The sequence below is a fragment of the Lissotriton helveticus genome, chromosome 3_1, assembly GCF_964261635.1.
Source record: "Lissotriton helveticus chromosome 3_1, aLisHel1.1, whole genome shotgun sequence".
Taxonomy (NCBI): domain Eukaryota; kingdom Metazoa; phylum Chordata; class Amphibia; order Caudata; family Salamandridae; genus Lissotriton; species Lissotriton helveticus.
Window position 1 is genome coordinate 1490837419 of NC_136061.1, and position 16066 is coordinate 1490853484.

The following is a 16066-nucleotide window of genomic DNA, read 5'->3' on the forward strand; positions in this document are numbered from 1 at the left end:
CCTGTATATCTGGCAAGACCTGTTCGAGATGCTATCCCTGAGCCAGATGTTGTTGAACTGGGACTTTGCCATCCTCTGTAATTAACTGCTTTTCTTTGGCCAAGAAAGACCTTCCAGTAGGTATTTTTGCTCATTCCAACTGGGACTTGGCTGTTTGCACTGCTCTTTGAAGAGTTGTTGGTTGCAGACTTCTCCCTAGCCACTACCCGGTAGTCCTTGCATATTTTTGCCAAGCACTGCTCCCTCACCTCTTAGGCACTGTATGATTTCCTTGATTATCCAGCACTACATAATCCCATCTCCAACCTAGGTACTGCATTCCACTAGAAGAAAGTTACTTGCCTTTGGTAACAATATTTCCAGCAGATTGCTCAGCACCTTCCTCCTTTCCTGTGGTCTAATGTTGTGAATATTAAGGTCCCCAAGCTGTGTGATATTTGTGTTGCTGTCATGATTTTCCCAAGTTCCTCTTTGCACACCTCGATGTGGAGCTGAAAAAATACCTGGAGCTCATGTCTGTGTGCTAGATGGTTACGGATATCCTCCAGTGATGTCACATCCAGACATCCACTGGGGGTTGGTGACATTTTTGCTTGTGCACTCCTGCTTCTTCTGCTGTAGTGGCTCCCTCCATAGGCTGATCGATGCCAGCTCAAATACACAATTGTCATATTGAAAATGAGAACACAGAATTGATGCTCTGAGAGCAGGGCAGAACATGCCATATCATCTTGGTGCCCACTGCGAACACTTGAATTTTCATGAGGTTTCTTTTATCATAAGAACTGAAGATATAAATAATGTATCCGAAAATGTTTATGCATGTAGACAGACTTGATTTTTTTAGCAAATGTTCAATTGACTTCTAGAATGTTATCTTGTATAAAGTCTATAAATAATGTAATAATGTATTTCTGTCCACATGGTTAATCTTGATTCTTGTTTGACCCTTCTAGGAAACCGAGGGCTTGCAGGTAAGAACCAAAATGAGCATTATCTGGTTTTTCGCTTTCGTAGTACTTTTACAGCAATTTTTACTTTGTGTTCTAATTTTGGGGTACCAGATAGCAAGGAAAAGTATCTCGCAGTGTAGTTTACTTTATCCTAGATTGATGGTCAAGGATAGAATATTAATTAAAATATCCTGAGACTTGGTTCTTCAGCGTACACAGTTGCCTTTAGCCCTTGAGCAACATAACTAATCAAGGATTCTCATAGAAATATGCTTGTTTGCAGTGTGCATATGTACAGAGGAGGTTGACTGGTAAACATTAGAATTTTATATATACAACAGGAACCTCATGAATGTCCTATCTGTTTGTGAAAATTGAAAATTGGGGCCAGCGAGATGGTGTTCTGTGTTTAAGGAGAAGCATACTTTTATGTGGCTGGATTTTGCTCCTAAGTTTAAAGTAGAAACAAGCATAGATGGTTCAAAGTGACCACATTGGTTAACTTGTTCAGTTTTGAAATGTTTGTATTTTATATATTGTGTATTTAAGAATAACTCCGAAGAAGACCTGCAGAATCCACAACTGCCAAACAGCAGCACTGAGGAGATTTTCCACAATGACAACCGCATAGAGACTAGAGTTGAGGTGTCTATTAACGAATCGCGTCCAGTTGAACATCCAGAGGCTATCAGCTTTCTCGGAGCCCTCAGAATACCGGTTAGTAAAAAACACATTTAATGACATCTTTGCGCAATTACTTGACACATTTAAAGATTGGACCAGTGATGAAGCTTCCGCCCTCATTTCTGAAGCAAGTTTCCAATTAAAAGGATTCTGAAAATTCTCAGCTGGGAAATTTCAAAGCCTTCTGTACTCTTTTACTTTAGTGACAAGCAGTACCTGTAGCTTATTTATTAAAATATTTAGCTGTATGAGTACAGACAGTTTTGTAAAGGAGTTTCACAACTATGGCTCACCGTACTCTCTATAATGATTCTCGGGTGCCGCATCGCCGGCCAGAGTGAGGGCTGGTCACCTGATCCTGTGGGGCGCCGAGGAGTGAGGAAACCGGGCTGAGGGCTTTAGCAGGGCTGCGAGCGTGCAGGGACTCCATCACCCAGGAGTCCCTGCGAGACCGAGTGTCAGCTTCCGGTCCGCTCTCCCTGTTGGACAGCCCCCCGCCCATAACGCACTCTATATTAAGGTCTTATTCTCCCGCAGCGCGGGACGCAGCTCGGGGCGAAGACCGGGCAAAGAGCGGGCCGTTTGAGGCCGTTAGAGGCTGGGAGAGACTGGACTGGGCCACTCTCCTTGGCCCAACCCTCGGTAAATATCTGCTCTGCCAGTTTGAATATTTGACCAGCCACCATGTCAATTCGTGAGTATAAAGATAGGGCAGCTAAGTCCAAACTGAAAAATGGTACACTGGATGACTTTATCACCAGGACCCATACAGCCATTGACACTGAGATTGCCAAAATGCAGCACAGAGTGTCCATCGAATTAGATGCTGCTAGAAGATTATCACAGGAGTTATCAGCGGCCAAAAAATCTTCCCTGGGGTCTATAGCTTTTGCTAAAACACCTGACCGTCCAATAGGCCCCGCTGCTACCCTGATCTTAACCGAGGCAGATATTCACCAGCCACTAGCACTCACCACATCTATATTAAAGGGGGGGTCGCCACTAGTATCTACTAATTCTTTAATAACTTCAATGGTCGGGGTTGATGGGGAACAGAAGGAGGGTGAGGGCGGCCCTTTGGGAACGGCGCAAACACCCAAATCTATGGAAATGGAACGGGCGGGGTGAATTCTTGTATCCCACAACAAGGGCCATACAATAAAGGGAAGCGTAAATACATAACAGCCTACGCAAGGAAAAAAGCAAAGATTGCGAAGGCACAACTATCCACCAAGGCACCATCTCTGCTACCATTAGATCCACCCCCAGTGAGTAACACTCAGCCCCCAGAACTAAGATCAGAAAACACTAATCTCGTAATAGAGAGCGAAACTAATGGGGTTCCACTTTGCATCATAAAAGGGAAAGATGTAGAATTTTTGACTGTTGTGTGGGAAACACTCAAGAAACTGTTAACTCCCCTTGAAGTGAAACTCTCACATATAGGATCTCAGCTCTCGGAGTGGGAAAAAAGTATTTCGAATCAGGACAAAAAACCAACCCATACACAAGATAAGGATCTTATGGCCAGTCTAGAGAAGCTGGTAAAAAGTATGCTGACTCCCCTGATGGAAAAAACCCAAATTATTAACTTAAAACTTGACCAACTAGAGTTCTTAACATCTAAAAATACAGCTCTATTGGAGAGTCTTGTAGATAATAGTAATAGTAATAGTAAACAACTTGCTGCTACTGGGTGTAATAACATTACTACATTAAAAAAGAGTGCTGAGAAAATCCAGCTACAATCTCAGCAAGCGAAAACTGCAGTTCTTGCAGTTTCTAATGGTATTACCCCTTGTATAGTGCCAGCTACTTTATCTAAAACTACTGTGGGATCTCAGCTAAAGAACTCTTTGATGGTAGCAACTCCAGTAAATACAGCTGCCCCAGCCATGCTAAATGCTGAGGGGAAAGAAACCCCGGTTAGTAAACCCTTAGTCCTTAGTAAAACACCCCTGCCTGGTAAACAAATCTATGTAAATATACCCCCTGAGGCTGCTCCCTATATGGCAATTTTGACAGGTGTTCCACAAATCGCAGCGAATAAATATGAGAAAATGGAGGACCTTCTAAATAAAACCAAATTTTGGCTAAACAATAACAGGCCCCTTTCCCAAGACACTGCTACAAAAATTTTAAGTGTACGGAGGGTCCCCTGGGTTGGGCCAAGTAAGAAAGATCTGGAGGGAGATTGTATCCTGATTAATTTTAGAGACATCTGGGTTAAGGATATGATCTGTAGCAAAGCAAGGTTCGGTAGGATGGGGGACATCCAGTGTGTGGGACTTGAATATTTCTACCCAAATCTTTATTATACCATCTCAAACCCCAACCATTGCGGGCAAAGACCACACGGCAGTAATCACTCGGGTTGGGTACATAACTTGACCATTAACCAAGGCAAAAAAAATTATTGTGGCCCTTGGCATGAGATAAATGGCCCCTTTATGGGACCACCGAGTATGGGTCCTTTTACACAAGTCCCGCATAACCCACGAAGACCAAGGTATCAGGGCGAAGAACACCCAGGATGGATTTCTAATAATAATATCCCATTGAGAAACCGCTTCGATCCATTAATGGGTATGGACGGTGTAGATTGACCATCATCTAGGTCTGGGGGAAATGTACCTTTCGTGCCAGATTTGGGAAAGAGTAAAAACACGGGGATAGTCCGCAATATCAATCAAGTTGCGGTGACTGGCGATTGTGATACTGTGAGTATCGGCCCCCCATGTGCAGAGAATGATGTTACTAGTGGAGGAGATAACATCCTGGGTCGTGAGAATCACACATTACTGTCTGGACAAAACATTTCAAATATAGGAGACATCCTGGGAAGCACTCATGGGAAACCGGGGCTGTCTCTAATATCTTGGAACATTGCTGGACTTGCTGGGAGATTGGAGGATGATGCGTGGTTGGATTATGTAGAAGCCCAGGGGATCCTGTGTTTACAGGAGACTTGGACAAGGACTGCTTATGACATTGAGGGCTTTCAATCATTTAATGTTTTGGCTGTTCCATCGACATCTGGGAGGGCAAAGGGCGGCATAATGACAGCGTTGTCCATAAAACTACAGAAGTTGATAACTTCGAAATTGGTGGACACAAATTGGTATCAATTGTTGTTACTAGAACATCTTTTCCCAGAACCTGTACTGTTAGTCAATTGGTATCACAATATCTTTAATGTTCATGATACATCGGTAATTGAAAGTCTGGAGGATGCAGTGGGTAAAGTACGAAGCGAGCACCCTTTATCGCCTATCATTTGGGTTGGCGATTTCAACTGTTCATTGTGCAGTTTTGGAGATTCAAATGTGTGTGGACTGGAAGACTTAAACACACAGCCCTTGATCCACTTCAAACACACACCCCAGGGGGATGCATTGAACAATATTATCATCTTGAATGACCTGTGTGTGGTTGAACCCTGGTCAGCCCCCAACATACCACAAATACCAACTTTTCAGGGTACAAGGGGAGAGATGAGTACCATTGATTTTGTTCTTGTATCCAGTAACTTTCTTAAATATGTTGAAAAGCTCGAGGTGGTGGCTAATCCCGCAAGTGACCATAACCCCCTAATGTTGTCATTGTGCCTCCCAGTACAAGAATCACCAAAGATTTGGGACCAGCCAATTAAGTACAGCAAGAATCAGGGAGTTAGTTTAAAATGGGGGAAGGTAGATGCGACAAAATTGGAGGAAGATATTTTTGTTAGCTGTAAATCGGAAATGGAATCATGTCTACTCCCAGCACCTGACCCCCATAAGGTTATTGAGTGTTTTGAGAAATTATGTGGGCATGTAGCAAAGCACCTTAGGAAACCCAAGGGAAAGGGTGGCCAAAAGGCCTTTAGATGGTTTGACTCTGTTTGTTCTGCCACGCACCAATCCCTAAAACTAGCCCTGCACCAAAAACCAAGAAATAGGGAATTGGTAAGAACTAGTAGAAAGGCCTACAAGGAGGCTATCGTAAAAAGAAAGCAGGACCTAAGAAACAATGCTTGGGAAGACCTTGAAAAGGCTGCAGATCTAAAAGACAGTAGACTCTTTTGGGAGGTCCTAAATCGCCCCCTTTTTAAGAATGATAATAAAGAAACTATAGCGATGCAGCTCACCGCTGAACAATGGGTCCTACATTTTACTAAGATCTTTAATCCAAATTCTATTTTAATAACGGCAAGTTCAGATAGTACAGGGGAACTGGCGTCATCTCCCTCGGCTTTGACCCTCAGCTCTTCATTTACACTGACAGAGATTGAGTAAGCTATAGAGAAGGGTTTATTACTAAAAGCTCCAGGCCCAGATATTGTACCCTTGGACCTTTTTAAACACAATGTGAAATTGTGGGCACCCCTATTATTGAATGTATTTAAGGCTGTTGTGGTTGGGCGCATCCCTGGTTCCTGGAAGGAGGCGATTTTAGTGCCTATTTTCAAGAAGGGTGATAGGTGCGATCCACGTTGCTATCGTCCTATATCCCTAATAGATGCCTCATGTAAAATCCTGGGCAGGGTTATCCTAGCTAGATTAGAAAGCTGGGCAGACTCAATAGGTCTCATAGTTGATTCCCAATATGGATTTAGGCGAGGAAAGGGGACTGTCGAGCAGTGCCTGAACTTGGCACTAATTATAGGCAAGTACACGAAGGCAAAAAAGTCCGCAATACATCTTGCCTTCATGGACCTGTCGAGTGCATTCGACACTGTTTGCAGACATAAGTTGTGGCAGATGATGGATGACATGGGCTTCGAGGAATCATTGGTTACATTGCTTCGAAGGCTACATGCAGCAACAACTGTATCAGTTAGATTTGGCCCTGGAGGCGAAATGACAGAATCGATTCCATCAACTGAGGGTGTGCGTCAAGGATGCATTTTGGCGCCTTTCCTCTTTTTGGTATACACAAACGGGTTAGAAAAGCACTTATTAGACCATGGTTGCGACTTTCCAAAAATTAATGGCAAAAGTATTCCCATGCTTTCCTATGCAGACGATACTGTCTTAATGACCTTGACTGGGAATAGCATGCAGGTATGTTTAGATGCCTTCAATACTTTCATGCTGGACCTCGACCTGAAGGTACATTTTGACAAATCTTTTGTAATGTGTTGTGGTCCCAAAGGGTCAAGCATTAGGAAGTTTGTGGTAAATAATCGCACAATTGGAAAAGTGGAGAAATTTAATTATCTTGGTAATTTGTTTAATAGCAAACTAAGCTGGACTCCACTTATGAAGGTTCGAGCCCAGAGTGCGACCCGGGCAATAGAAGGCATCTTCCCTTTTTGTAGTAAATTGGGCCAAAAACATGTAAAGCACCTCAAAACCCTCTATATATCTAAATGTCTATCGGTGGCCACTTATGGGGCAGGGGTGTGGGGGACTGAAACTCCAACTGTGATACAAGTGGTGGAAAATAATTTTATAAAACGGGTTTTATCAGTTCCCAAAGGTTGCTCTAACATCTTTTGCCACAAAGAAATGGGATTGGTCAGTGTTTCTGATATTATTCGTTTGTCCCCTTTATTGTTATGGGGCAAAATATGGCGATCTGAAGACTTGCAACTAACTAAAGATATTATCAGTGATTGCATGGCCTTAGAAAATTCAAAACAGATCCCTTGGTTGTCCTATGTTTGTAACATGTTTAATACGATTGGCCTGGGTTCCTTTTATGACAAGCCAGAAAAAATAGAGGGAAACCAAAAGGCGGTCATAAAGACAATGTATTGGAAATCATTGAATTCACCATCTTTGGACGATGTTAATGTTTATGTCTGTAAACCCCAAACTCAGTTTTATTTAACATTTACTCTCAATGTTCAATGGCGATTCTTACTAACAAGATTTAGATTGGATATTCTGCATTTTCTGCTTGCTTTCCCGAAACAAGAGGGTTGGTGTGAGAGGCTGCCCCCTTGTCCATGTAATAACAGGGTTAGCCAAAGCACCATCCATCTGGTCCTCTTTTGCTCCTTATATCAAGAACCAAGAATCCGGTTTATTAAACCAATTCTGAAGGGGAGGCAATTTTGCACTTATAAGGAAGGGTATGATTACCTGTCATCACTATCCTCTGTTGAAATCTGTTGCGCCATGTTACATTTTACCAGAGTTTCGTTAAAGATTAGGAAGGGCTATGGTTAGTACTAATATGTATATAATGTTCTCTGGCCAAAACTATGTACTTATATTTTTATAATGGTCCTTTTATTATGTCTCTTACAAATTTTGGTAAATTGTGTATTCAAAATGTTCTTTTTTTATGAGGTATGATGATCTGTATGTTCAGCACTTTTATGATCCATTTTATGAATCGAATAAAGTTTTGAAATGAATGATTCTCTATTTTTTTAAAAATGTTTTTATTATCATTTTGTACTTTTATTGCAAGCCGTACAAGATTACTGCAACATAGCTAGTACAACAAATATACAAAAAAAATAAGATTTAGCAGCAAAACAACAAATACAGGGGAACAAAAAGACACATTCCAAAAAGAAACATCGTAGAATATATACCGTGACAAATTAAAATAATTAAGCCAACTCCCCCTGAATCCATTGCCGAACCGGGTCCCAGATTTTCATTCCAAAGGATCTTTTCCTTCTACCTTTTGTTCTATATATAGCTTCCTCAATATTATAAGAGGCTAAAAGACGTGCTCTCCAAGCTTCAAATGAAGGAGGAGAGGGGCTGATCCATTCTTGTGTAATACAGGCCCTAGTTATGGCCATAGATATAAATAAGAGAGCTTGTTTTCCCTCTGGTAACGTATCCGAACTTACATCAAATAAAACTGTAATCAAGAATGTCTGAATTGCCTCTAAAAAGGGAGCTAACAGAGGACAAGCAAAAAACATATGTATCGAGTCTGCGGCCTGACAGCCACACCTATTACATGCTATGCCAACCGTCGCACTCCATTTAGAAATTTTCAAGGGCGTATAATATAAATCATAAAGGGCCATGTAGTGCTGAGTGCGCGATCTGCCAGTAATCAAGACGGTATTAGCCAAAGCAATTGATTCTTCTAGGCGGATAGTTTCAGTACCTAGCCTCTCGGCCCATCTTGCTGCATAAGCAGCTAAATCATCTGGACATGTAGCCAGAAGAACTCTATAATAATGACCGATCCGTTTTTTAATAAACAGATTGTCAATAAGTGGGATCCTGACAATGCCAGAAACTTCCAATGATGACAAAGAATTGAAGAAACTATGGATCTGTAAATATTTAAAATAGTCCTGAGTCGAAAGATTATATCTATCTGTTAATTCCGAGAAGGTAAGTAACCAACCATGATGCCATAGATCGTTCACACAATAGATTTCTTTATTTCGCCATCGAGATATAACCGAATCCTGGAACACAGGTGGAAATATTTTAAAGGCAGAGAGGGGTGAATAGATCAAAAGTTTCATAATTCCCAGTTGAGGCCTAACTATCTTCCATACCCCAGAGGCTGCTTTCAGTGTCTTAAATTTAGTTTTTTTTGTAGTAGCTTGGTTCTGTATTTTTGAGGAAGCAGCCCCGACACTCTTCTCCCATTATAAGTTCATATATTTTTTTTTTTTTTTTTAAAACCTTTATTGTACAGAAAGCGCTCACAGATACGGGCCTCCAACCCATCGGGCCGGCCACCACAATGAAAGAAACATATCAGGCAGTACAGAAGCATCAAGAGGATATCACAGCAATCCATACAAGAAGCAAAGGCAAAAAGCCACTGAGCAAACATCACGAACAGGATGAGAGAAGGTTGATTTTATAATAGAAAAAAGGGTGTCGCAGAATAATGGTAATCCTTAAAGTCCAGAGGGCCGTGGTGGGCCGCGAGCAAGCAGAAGTATGAAACGCAAAAAAAATTCAAAAAGAACAGTTACATTTTGGTAAAGGCAGAACGTGAGTCCCACAATAATAAGCAATTGCAACCGCTGCCCAGCGCCCTCCCACCACTACAAAAACACACAATAATACACAAAACTAAAATTAGACTTGCAAAACAAAGAGCCCTCTGTTACAACAACCCGGGGAAGGAAAGAAAAAAAGGGGGAGAGGAGAAAAAAGGGGGGGGGGGGAAAGGACATAGGAAAAAAAAGGGGGGAGAAGTAAGAACGCAGCATCACTGCACGCGCCCCACGGCTAACGAAGCACTCGAGAATAGACCGGTACATGGAACTAATGGTAACAGGAGGAATGAATGCGTAGTAAACAGTGACGGCAGGAATACCAGAAGGCCCATGCTAGCAAACACACCCCAGGGGGCCACACGCCGACACCGCGTCTCGAAAAAGAGGGGATACATAAGAGCCATAGAACCAAAAAGAATGAGGGGAAAACACAACACAACAGACCCCCCCCCCCCACCCCGCACATCCCACCCTGCACCCCTGCAGAAGGCTATGGCCTACCCCCCGGCAGCGTGCCTGTCGCCCTAATCAGAACCCGAAATATAGAAGAGAAAAGTAAGAAAGAACCACAAAGACAAAAAGAAGAAGGGAAAACAGGGAAGGAACAACGGGAGAGGAGCCATATTATCAAAACCCCATCAGCTCCCTCCCCCCTGTCCGAAAATACTCAGAGCCCACGGGAAGATAGTAAGCACAAGGATAAACTCCAGGAACATGAAGGAGAATCGAACATAGTCATACAATTACAAACGGATCATCCGACCATACCGCAAGATAATAGTCCACCGAGGCAAGTTCATCTCAACCCTGTCCTTGTTTATCACAAGCTGTAGTCGTCCAACGCACAAAGAACCAAATCATGCGAAACAGGAGGTGAATAACAGGGAGTCCGATCGGCAAGCCACACAAGCCATATCGAGTGCGACCCGGATGAACAGGAAGGGACGGCAACCACATCAGGCAATGCAGGCACAGTTCCAGCGACAATATGAGGAACGCCGATCCGGCGGAGCAATCACAGGATCTTCGTTCGGCCATTCGAGGCAAAAAAGGAAAGGGAGATCCAACGAGGCCGGTCCGGACGGGACCCGGCCGGCGGACCCCCGGCACAGGGGGGAGCTCAGGATGAAGGCGGGCAGCAGAGATCCGTACACCCACTCCGACGGCAGCCGCCGGGCCCACGACCTCCAGGAAAGTTCCAGCAGCACACAACAGAGATGAAGCCGCACCAACCAAGGGGGGCCCAGCAGGCCCGGCAAAATGATCCTCCTCCAGGTCAATGATAAGTGCGCCCATGGGAGCGCCCCAGGAGCGCAAGGCGGCGAGGATGTCGCCAAGCGTAGGATCACCTTTACGGTATTCAGCAAACGTGCCATGCGGCGGACCAGCATCGCCAGTCTCGGCCAGGCCGAGAGACATGGGGCCGGCCGCCATCTTAGAAGCCCGGCGGGGCCGCGGCAAACTCCGACCCCCGTCCGGGCACCAGCGGGGCAAACAGTATACAGCCGACCACCAGCAGAGGCACCACCAGAGCAGGAAGGGGGGCCACCAGAAGAAGGCGAGTCGCCGGCTCCCCACACGCCACCGGCTCCGTTCTCCGAGTCCGGGCGGAGGGACTCAAAATGGCCGGACCGGAGAACAAAGGGGAGACGAGCCACATACACGGTCAACCCCGTCCATGGAAGGCAGCGCCCCAACACCAGGCCGCAGGACCGCCGGACCAGGCCCGGATAGCCGTTACCGGTCTAATTGCACATCGGCCTCTCCGACCGAACCCACACCGCCACCAAGTGCCGGCCACAGCGCTCCGTCCCGCCCGGGTGCCGCCAAGGAGTGTCAGGCCCGCTCGCTCCGGAGGCCCCGAAGCAGACAAGGGCACAGCTCAGGATCCGCGGCACCCAGGAACAAACGGATCAAACGGTAAGTGCCTGTGAAATGTCGTAGTTCCATAGTCTATCAAAGAATACTTCCCGGGGCAGGATAAAACACAGGATAGACGTTCCAGACAGGAAAGCGAACGGAGCCGAGCTAAAACGCGGCCATCTCGGACGCGAGCTTGGCTCCTCCCCCATAAGTTCATATATTGAAGGTGAATGATTCTGAGGAATCCTTGCTTTTTCCCCAATAATCAAAGGAGAGAGAAACTGTAAAACGGACGCGACATAGTAGTACAAAAAATATGGAATTCCCCACCCCCCCCCTAGATTTTGGTAGAATCATCTTTTTAAATGATCTACGATGTTTTTTGTAGCCCCAAAGAAACCTAGATGTCATTCTTTCCAATTGCTTAAACAAGATCAAAGGAAACTCAAAAGGGATAGATCGAAACATATAAAGAAATTTGGGAAGTATAATCATTTGAGTACATTATTCCGGCCAAATAAGGATAAATGAAAATGATCAATCCGTTCAAGTGTAGTATTTGCCTTTTGAAAAACCAGGTTAAAATTTATGGCTGGGATATCTGATACAGGGGATGTAATTTTGATACCCAGATATGTTGCTACCGGTACTAGCGGAATCGACGGGAGGGGGAGTCTGACCTATAAATACATTTTGAGTTTTCGCTATATTCAACTTATAGCCGTAGAAAGCCCCGAAGTGAGTGGCCAAGTCCTCTATCACTGGGAGAGCTTTCTGGATACTAGTTGTAAGCACTATTATATCATCGGCGTAAGCGAGCGCTCTATAATTGGTATTGGCAACAGAAACAGGTGGTATTTCCGATGCTGAGTTCAGTTTGTTTAAAAATATATCTATATAAAGGGCAAATAAAAGTGGGGAAGAAGGACAACCCCGACGGGTACCTCTGGAAATGGAAAAAAGGCCAGATTTTTTTGAACCGATTTTTATACAAGATGTGGGTGTCAAATAAAGAGACTTTAAAGCTAAAATTATCTGTGGGCCAAACCCTTTCATTGCTAGCATCTCCCACAGATATGACCAGGCTACCCTGTTGAATGCCTTCTCGGCATCCAACAGGGTAATGCCAAGATCGCATCTCATCACTTTGGCCCGGTCCATTAAGGTGATTACGCGCCTAACATGGTCCGAGGTATCCCGGGATGGGATGAAACCATGCTGGAGAGGCGAGACTATTGTAGAAATTGCCCCCGATATGCGGGATGCTAAGATCTTCGAAAAGATCTTACTATCCGCATTAATGAGCGATATCGGTCTAAAGGATGAGGGAAGAAGAGGGGGTTTACCTTTCTTGAGGAAGGCCATAATTGTTGATTGGCTCCAAGATGGAGGTGCTACCGCATTTTGAGCCTCTACACAGGTCTGAAGGAGATCTTGTTTCAAGAGATGTCTAAACACCCTATAAAACTCTAAGGGTATACCGTCTGGCACTGTAGCTTTCCCGGTGGCCAGCGAGAGAATGGCCACCTCTATTTCATCCCATGAAATTTCTGCGTCTAGTGCTGCAGATTGAACATCAGTTAACTTAGAGATATTATCAGTCCCACAAAAATTTAGCAGGGACTCCGATGAATACGATAGATTTTCCTCCGCATAAAGTTTACTCTAAAATGAGCGAAAGACCTCCAGGATTTCTTCAGGTTGACTATAAATTAGTCCCGAGTCATCCTGAATCTCATTCACGGTATTAAATACTCCCTGCTGCCCGAGCCTCTTGGCCAAGATCCGTCCTGTCATTTCCCCCACTTCATAAACTTGGGAGCGAAACACTGTAGCCTGCTCAGCCAGTTTCCTCGCAAAGACTTCATGCAGCCTAGACTATGTATAGCCAGTCTTGATTTGATATGCTCAGTGTCTTGAGCTGCAGTGATAGCTGAAACTAATTTAGCCTCCCATTCTTGTACTGTCTTATAGTAAGTAGCGAGTTTAACCCGAGAGGACCTTTGTTTATTAATAGAGTATGATAGAGTCTCTCCCCGGACCGCGGCCTTAAACGAATCCCAAACCATTTGAGTAGTAGCTGTACCTTGATTGATATCAAAAAATTCTTTAATCCATTTAGACATGTGTTCGATATACAATGAGTCTGCCAAAAGTTTGCATTCGAATGTCCAGGAAGTTATAATCGGGGATGGGCCAGATCCTTGCTTGATCTCTATTAATATAGGATTATGGTCTGAGATTATTCTCGGGAATATCTCATAGGTGATTTTGTTCAAAAGTGTCAAAGAAATAAAAAAATAATCTAGACGAACCATTTTCTGATGTGGGGCTGAATAGAATGTATACCCAGGTGACATGTCTCTTTTAACAAACCCCACATCCGATAGGCCAAACTCTATAGCTAAGCCTCTTAGTGACTTGTAAATCTTCTTCTTAAGCCCAGAATAGGGAGTCTCTGAATTTATATCAAAAGCTCTATCAATATGAATATTGAAGTCCCCACACAGTACTAATGGAGTGGGCCATCCAGCTAACTCTATACTTAGAAAATGTAAAAGATCAGGATCATCGGAATTTGGGCCATACATTGAGCAAATAGTTAACCGCTTACCATCTATAGAGAGTTCTATTATGACCCATCTTCCATACTGATCAGTTTTAATACGATTGCAAGACCCTAGCCCTTTCCTAATAAGCACTGCCACTCCCCTCGTAGTAGTACCTTGACTTGTGCATCCCAGGAGATGCATACCCAGATCATTAAACCATTTTCTATTATTCAAGATCAGGTGTGTTTCTTGCAAACACAAAACATCTATCTTCATACTATAAATGATTTGAGCACACATACCCCTTTTTTGCTTGTTATTCAAGCCACAGATGTTCCAAGAACAAATCCTTAATTTAGCCATTTACAATTTTTTTTTTTGCATTTTTTGTTTTCCCCACTTCTTATATGTCTCACTTTTAGTTAGCAGCCCCCGCTTTAAACCTGTCTGATAATAACAAACAAACATGTCTTCTCCAGCTATCTTACAATGCCAATTACTTGCAATAAACCTGTACTTGCTTGCCCCACCACCACACCCCCCCCTACCCCTAACCCCCCCTCCCACCCCCAACACCAACCCCACCCAAAGAAGGCAAAGGGACTGAGCAGTCCCTAGAAAAGATGGTCTGAGAAGCATAATGCGTCTCGCTGCGCACTCCCATCTGCTAAACAGTCACCTAAAAAAGAATTAATTTATAGAAAGAAAGAAAGGCCTAGCCACTGGAGAACCAAAGATTATAAGTCCAAGCAGGTCAGTAAACACAATAAACCCCCAATGGTTCAGCCTTGCAATCAAAAAAAGACAGAAACAGTTTGAGACATCACATTTTGGATAATAGATCCTTTGCTGCGCTCTCTGAAGTTAGAAAATGTGTTCTTTCCTTAAATATAACCTTAAGTTTCGAGGGATTAAGAGGGAAGGCTTGGGCTCCCTTTGCATGAAATGAAGGAATACGTTGGCGAAACTGCCATCGTTGTTGAACAGTAAAATGACAATAGTCAGGACGAACAAAGAAATCCAGACCCTTTCCCCTTCGTTTACGATCTGGCCGAGCTAGATCGTACAATGCTTCACGTGCCAGAAAGTTGTTCAGAGAGATCAGAATGGCTCTTGGATGGTTGTTAGAGGCACTGCCAGAGTTCTTATTGCGTTGGAAAGGGAATCTGTGACCTCTCAGAAGCTCCCGGTCCCACTGCCACTGGGTTAACTCCGGGAAAGCTTCAGCAAAGAGCTCAATAATAAACTGCCTGACATTGGATCCCTCACTTCCTTCGGAAATACCCAAAACGCCCAAATTATTGCGCCTAGACCTGTTCTCTAAGTCCACCAGCTTCCAATTGAAGTCCTCCTTTAAGTTAGCAAGAGTGGAAAGCTGAGAGCCTTGCTGAGTCAAGACATCTTCAATAGCAGAAATCCTCACCTCAGCCTCCTGCACTCTAGCGGATGTTTCATTGCACGTTTTTACTACTCGCCTTAGATAGTTTTGAAGTTTGCGTACTGCTGCTTGCGTACGCAAATTCTCAGCTCTGGTTTCTTCCCGGTGCTGCACCATCACTTGATACAGCATATCCAGGGTAGTCCCGGATGTCTGAGAACTCTGAGACGAATCAGCCAGATCTGGAGGAATGTTCTCAGCAGAGGTAATGAGAGCAGGAGAGCCCAAATTCTTGTCAGCTTCAAGTTCTGAGGGGGAGATCCCGCTACCTGTCCCCCTAAGAACCGTGTTCTCCTCAGCCCCCCACTCCATTCGAGCAGAAGGAGAGTCGCCATTATCTACTCCCTCTTCAATGGAAGAGCTGGATCTTTCTTGAGCCCCACCAGTTAAGCTAGAGGCGCTAACGTCATCTCTCCACTCCCCGTCCAAACTCTCCAGCTCTAATGCAGTAGATAAATCCGACATTGAGTAAAAATTCCCTGCCGAGTCAACTGATTGCGTGTCCCCAATAATATCAGCCTCCTCCTGAGAGTTAGTGTGAATAGTGCTGCCAGCAATAATAACATCAGAAGTCACGCCTTGAGGGTTTGATCCCTGATCAAAGAGAGTAGCTGTGCCCTTGCTAGCAATGCTTGCGGTTTGGATGGTAGCA

The 16066-nt window shown here is 44.1% G+C and overlaps 1 protein-coding gene across 3 annotated transcripts in view; it reads left to right on the plus strand.

The window, feature by feature from the left end:
- Window positions 1–16066, plus strand: part of SLC37A2 (solute carrier family 37 member 2) — a 928549-nt gene that overhangs the window by 570456 nt on the left and 342027 nt on the right. For all 3 annotated transcript variants that reach the window (XM_078682149.1, XM_078682150.1, XM_078682148.1), the window contains 2 exons: window positions 957–974; window positions 1503–1670. In XM_078682149.1, the coding sequence (XP_078538275.1) occupies window positions 957–974; window positions 1503–1670 (186 nt within the window). The remainder of the gene's footprint in view (window positions 1–956; window positions 975–1502; window positions 1671–16066) is intronic.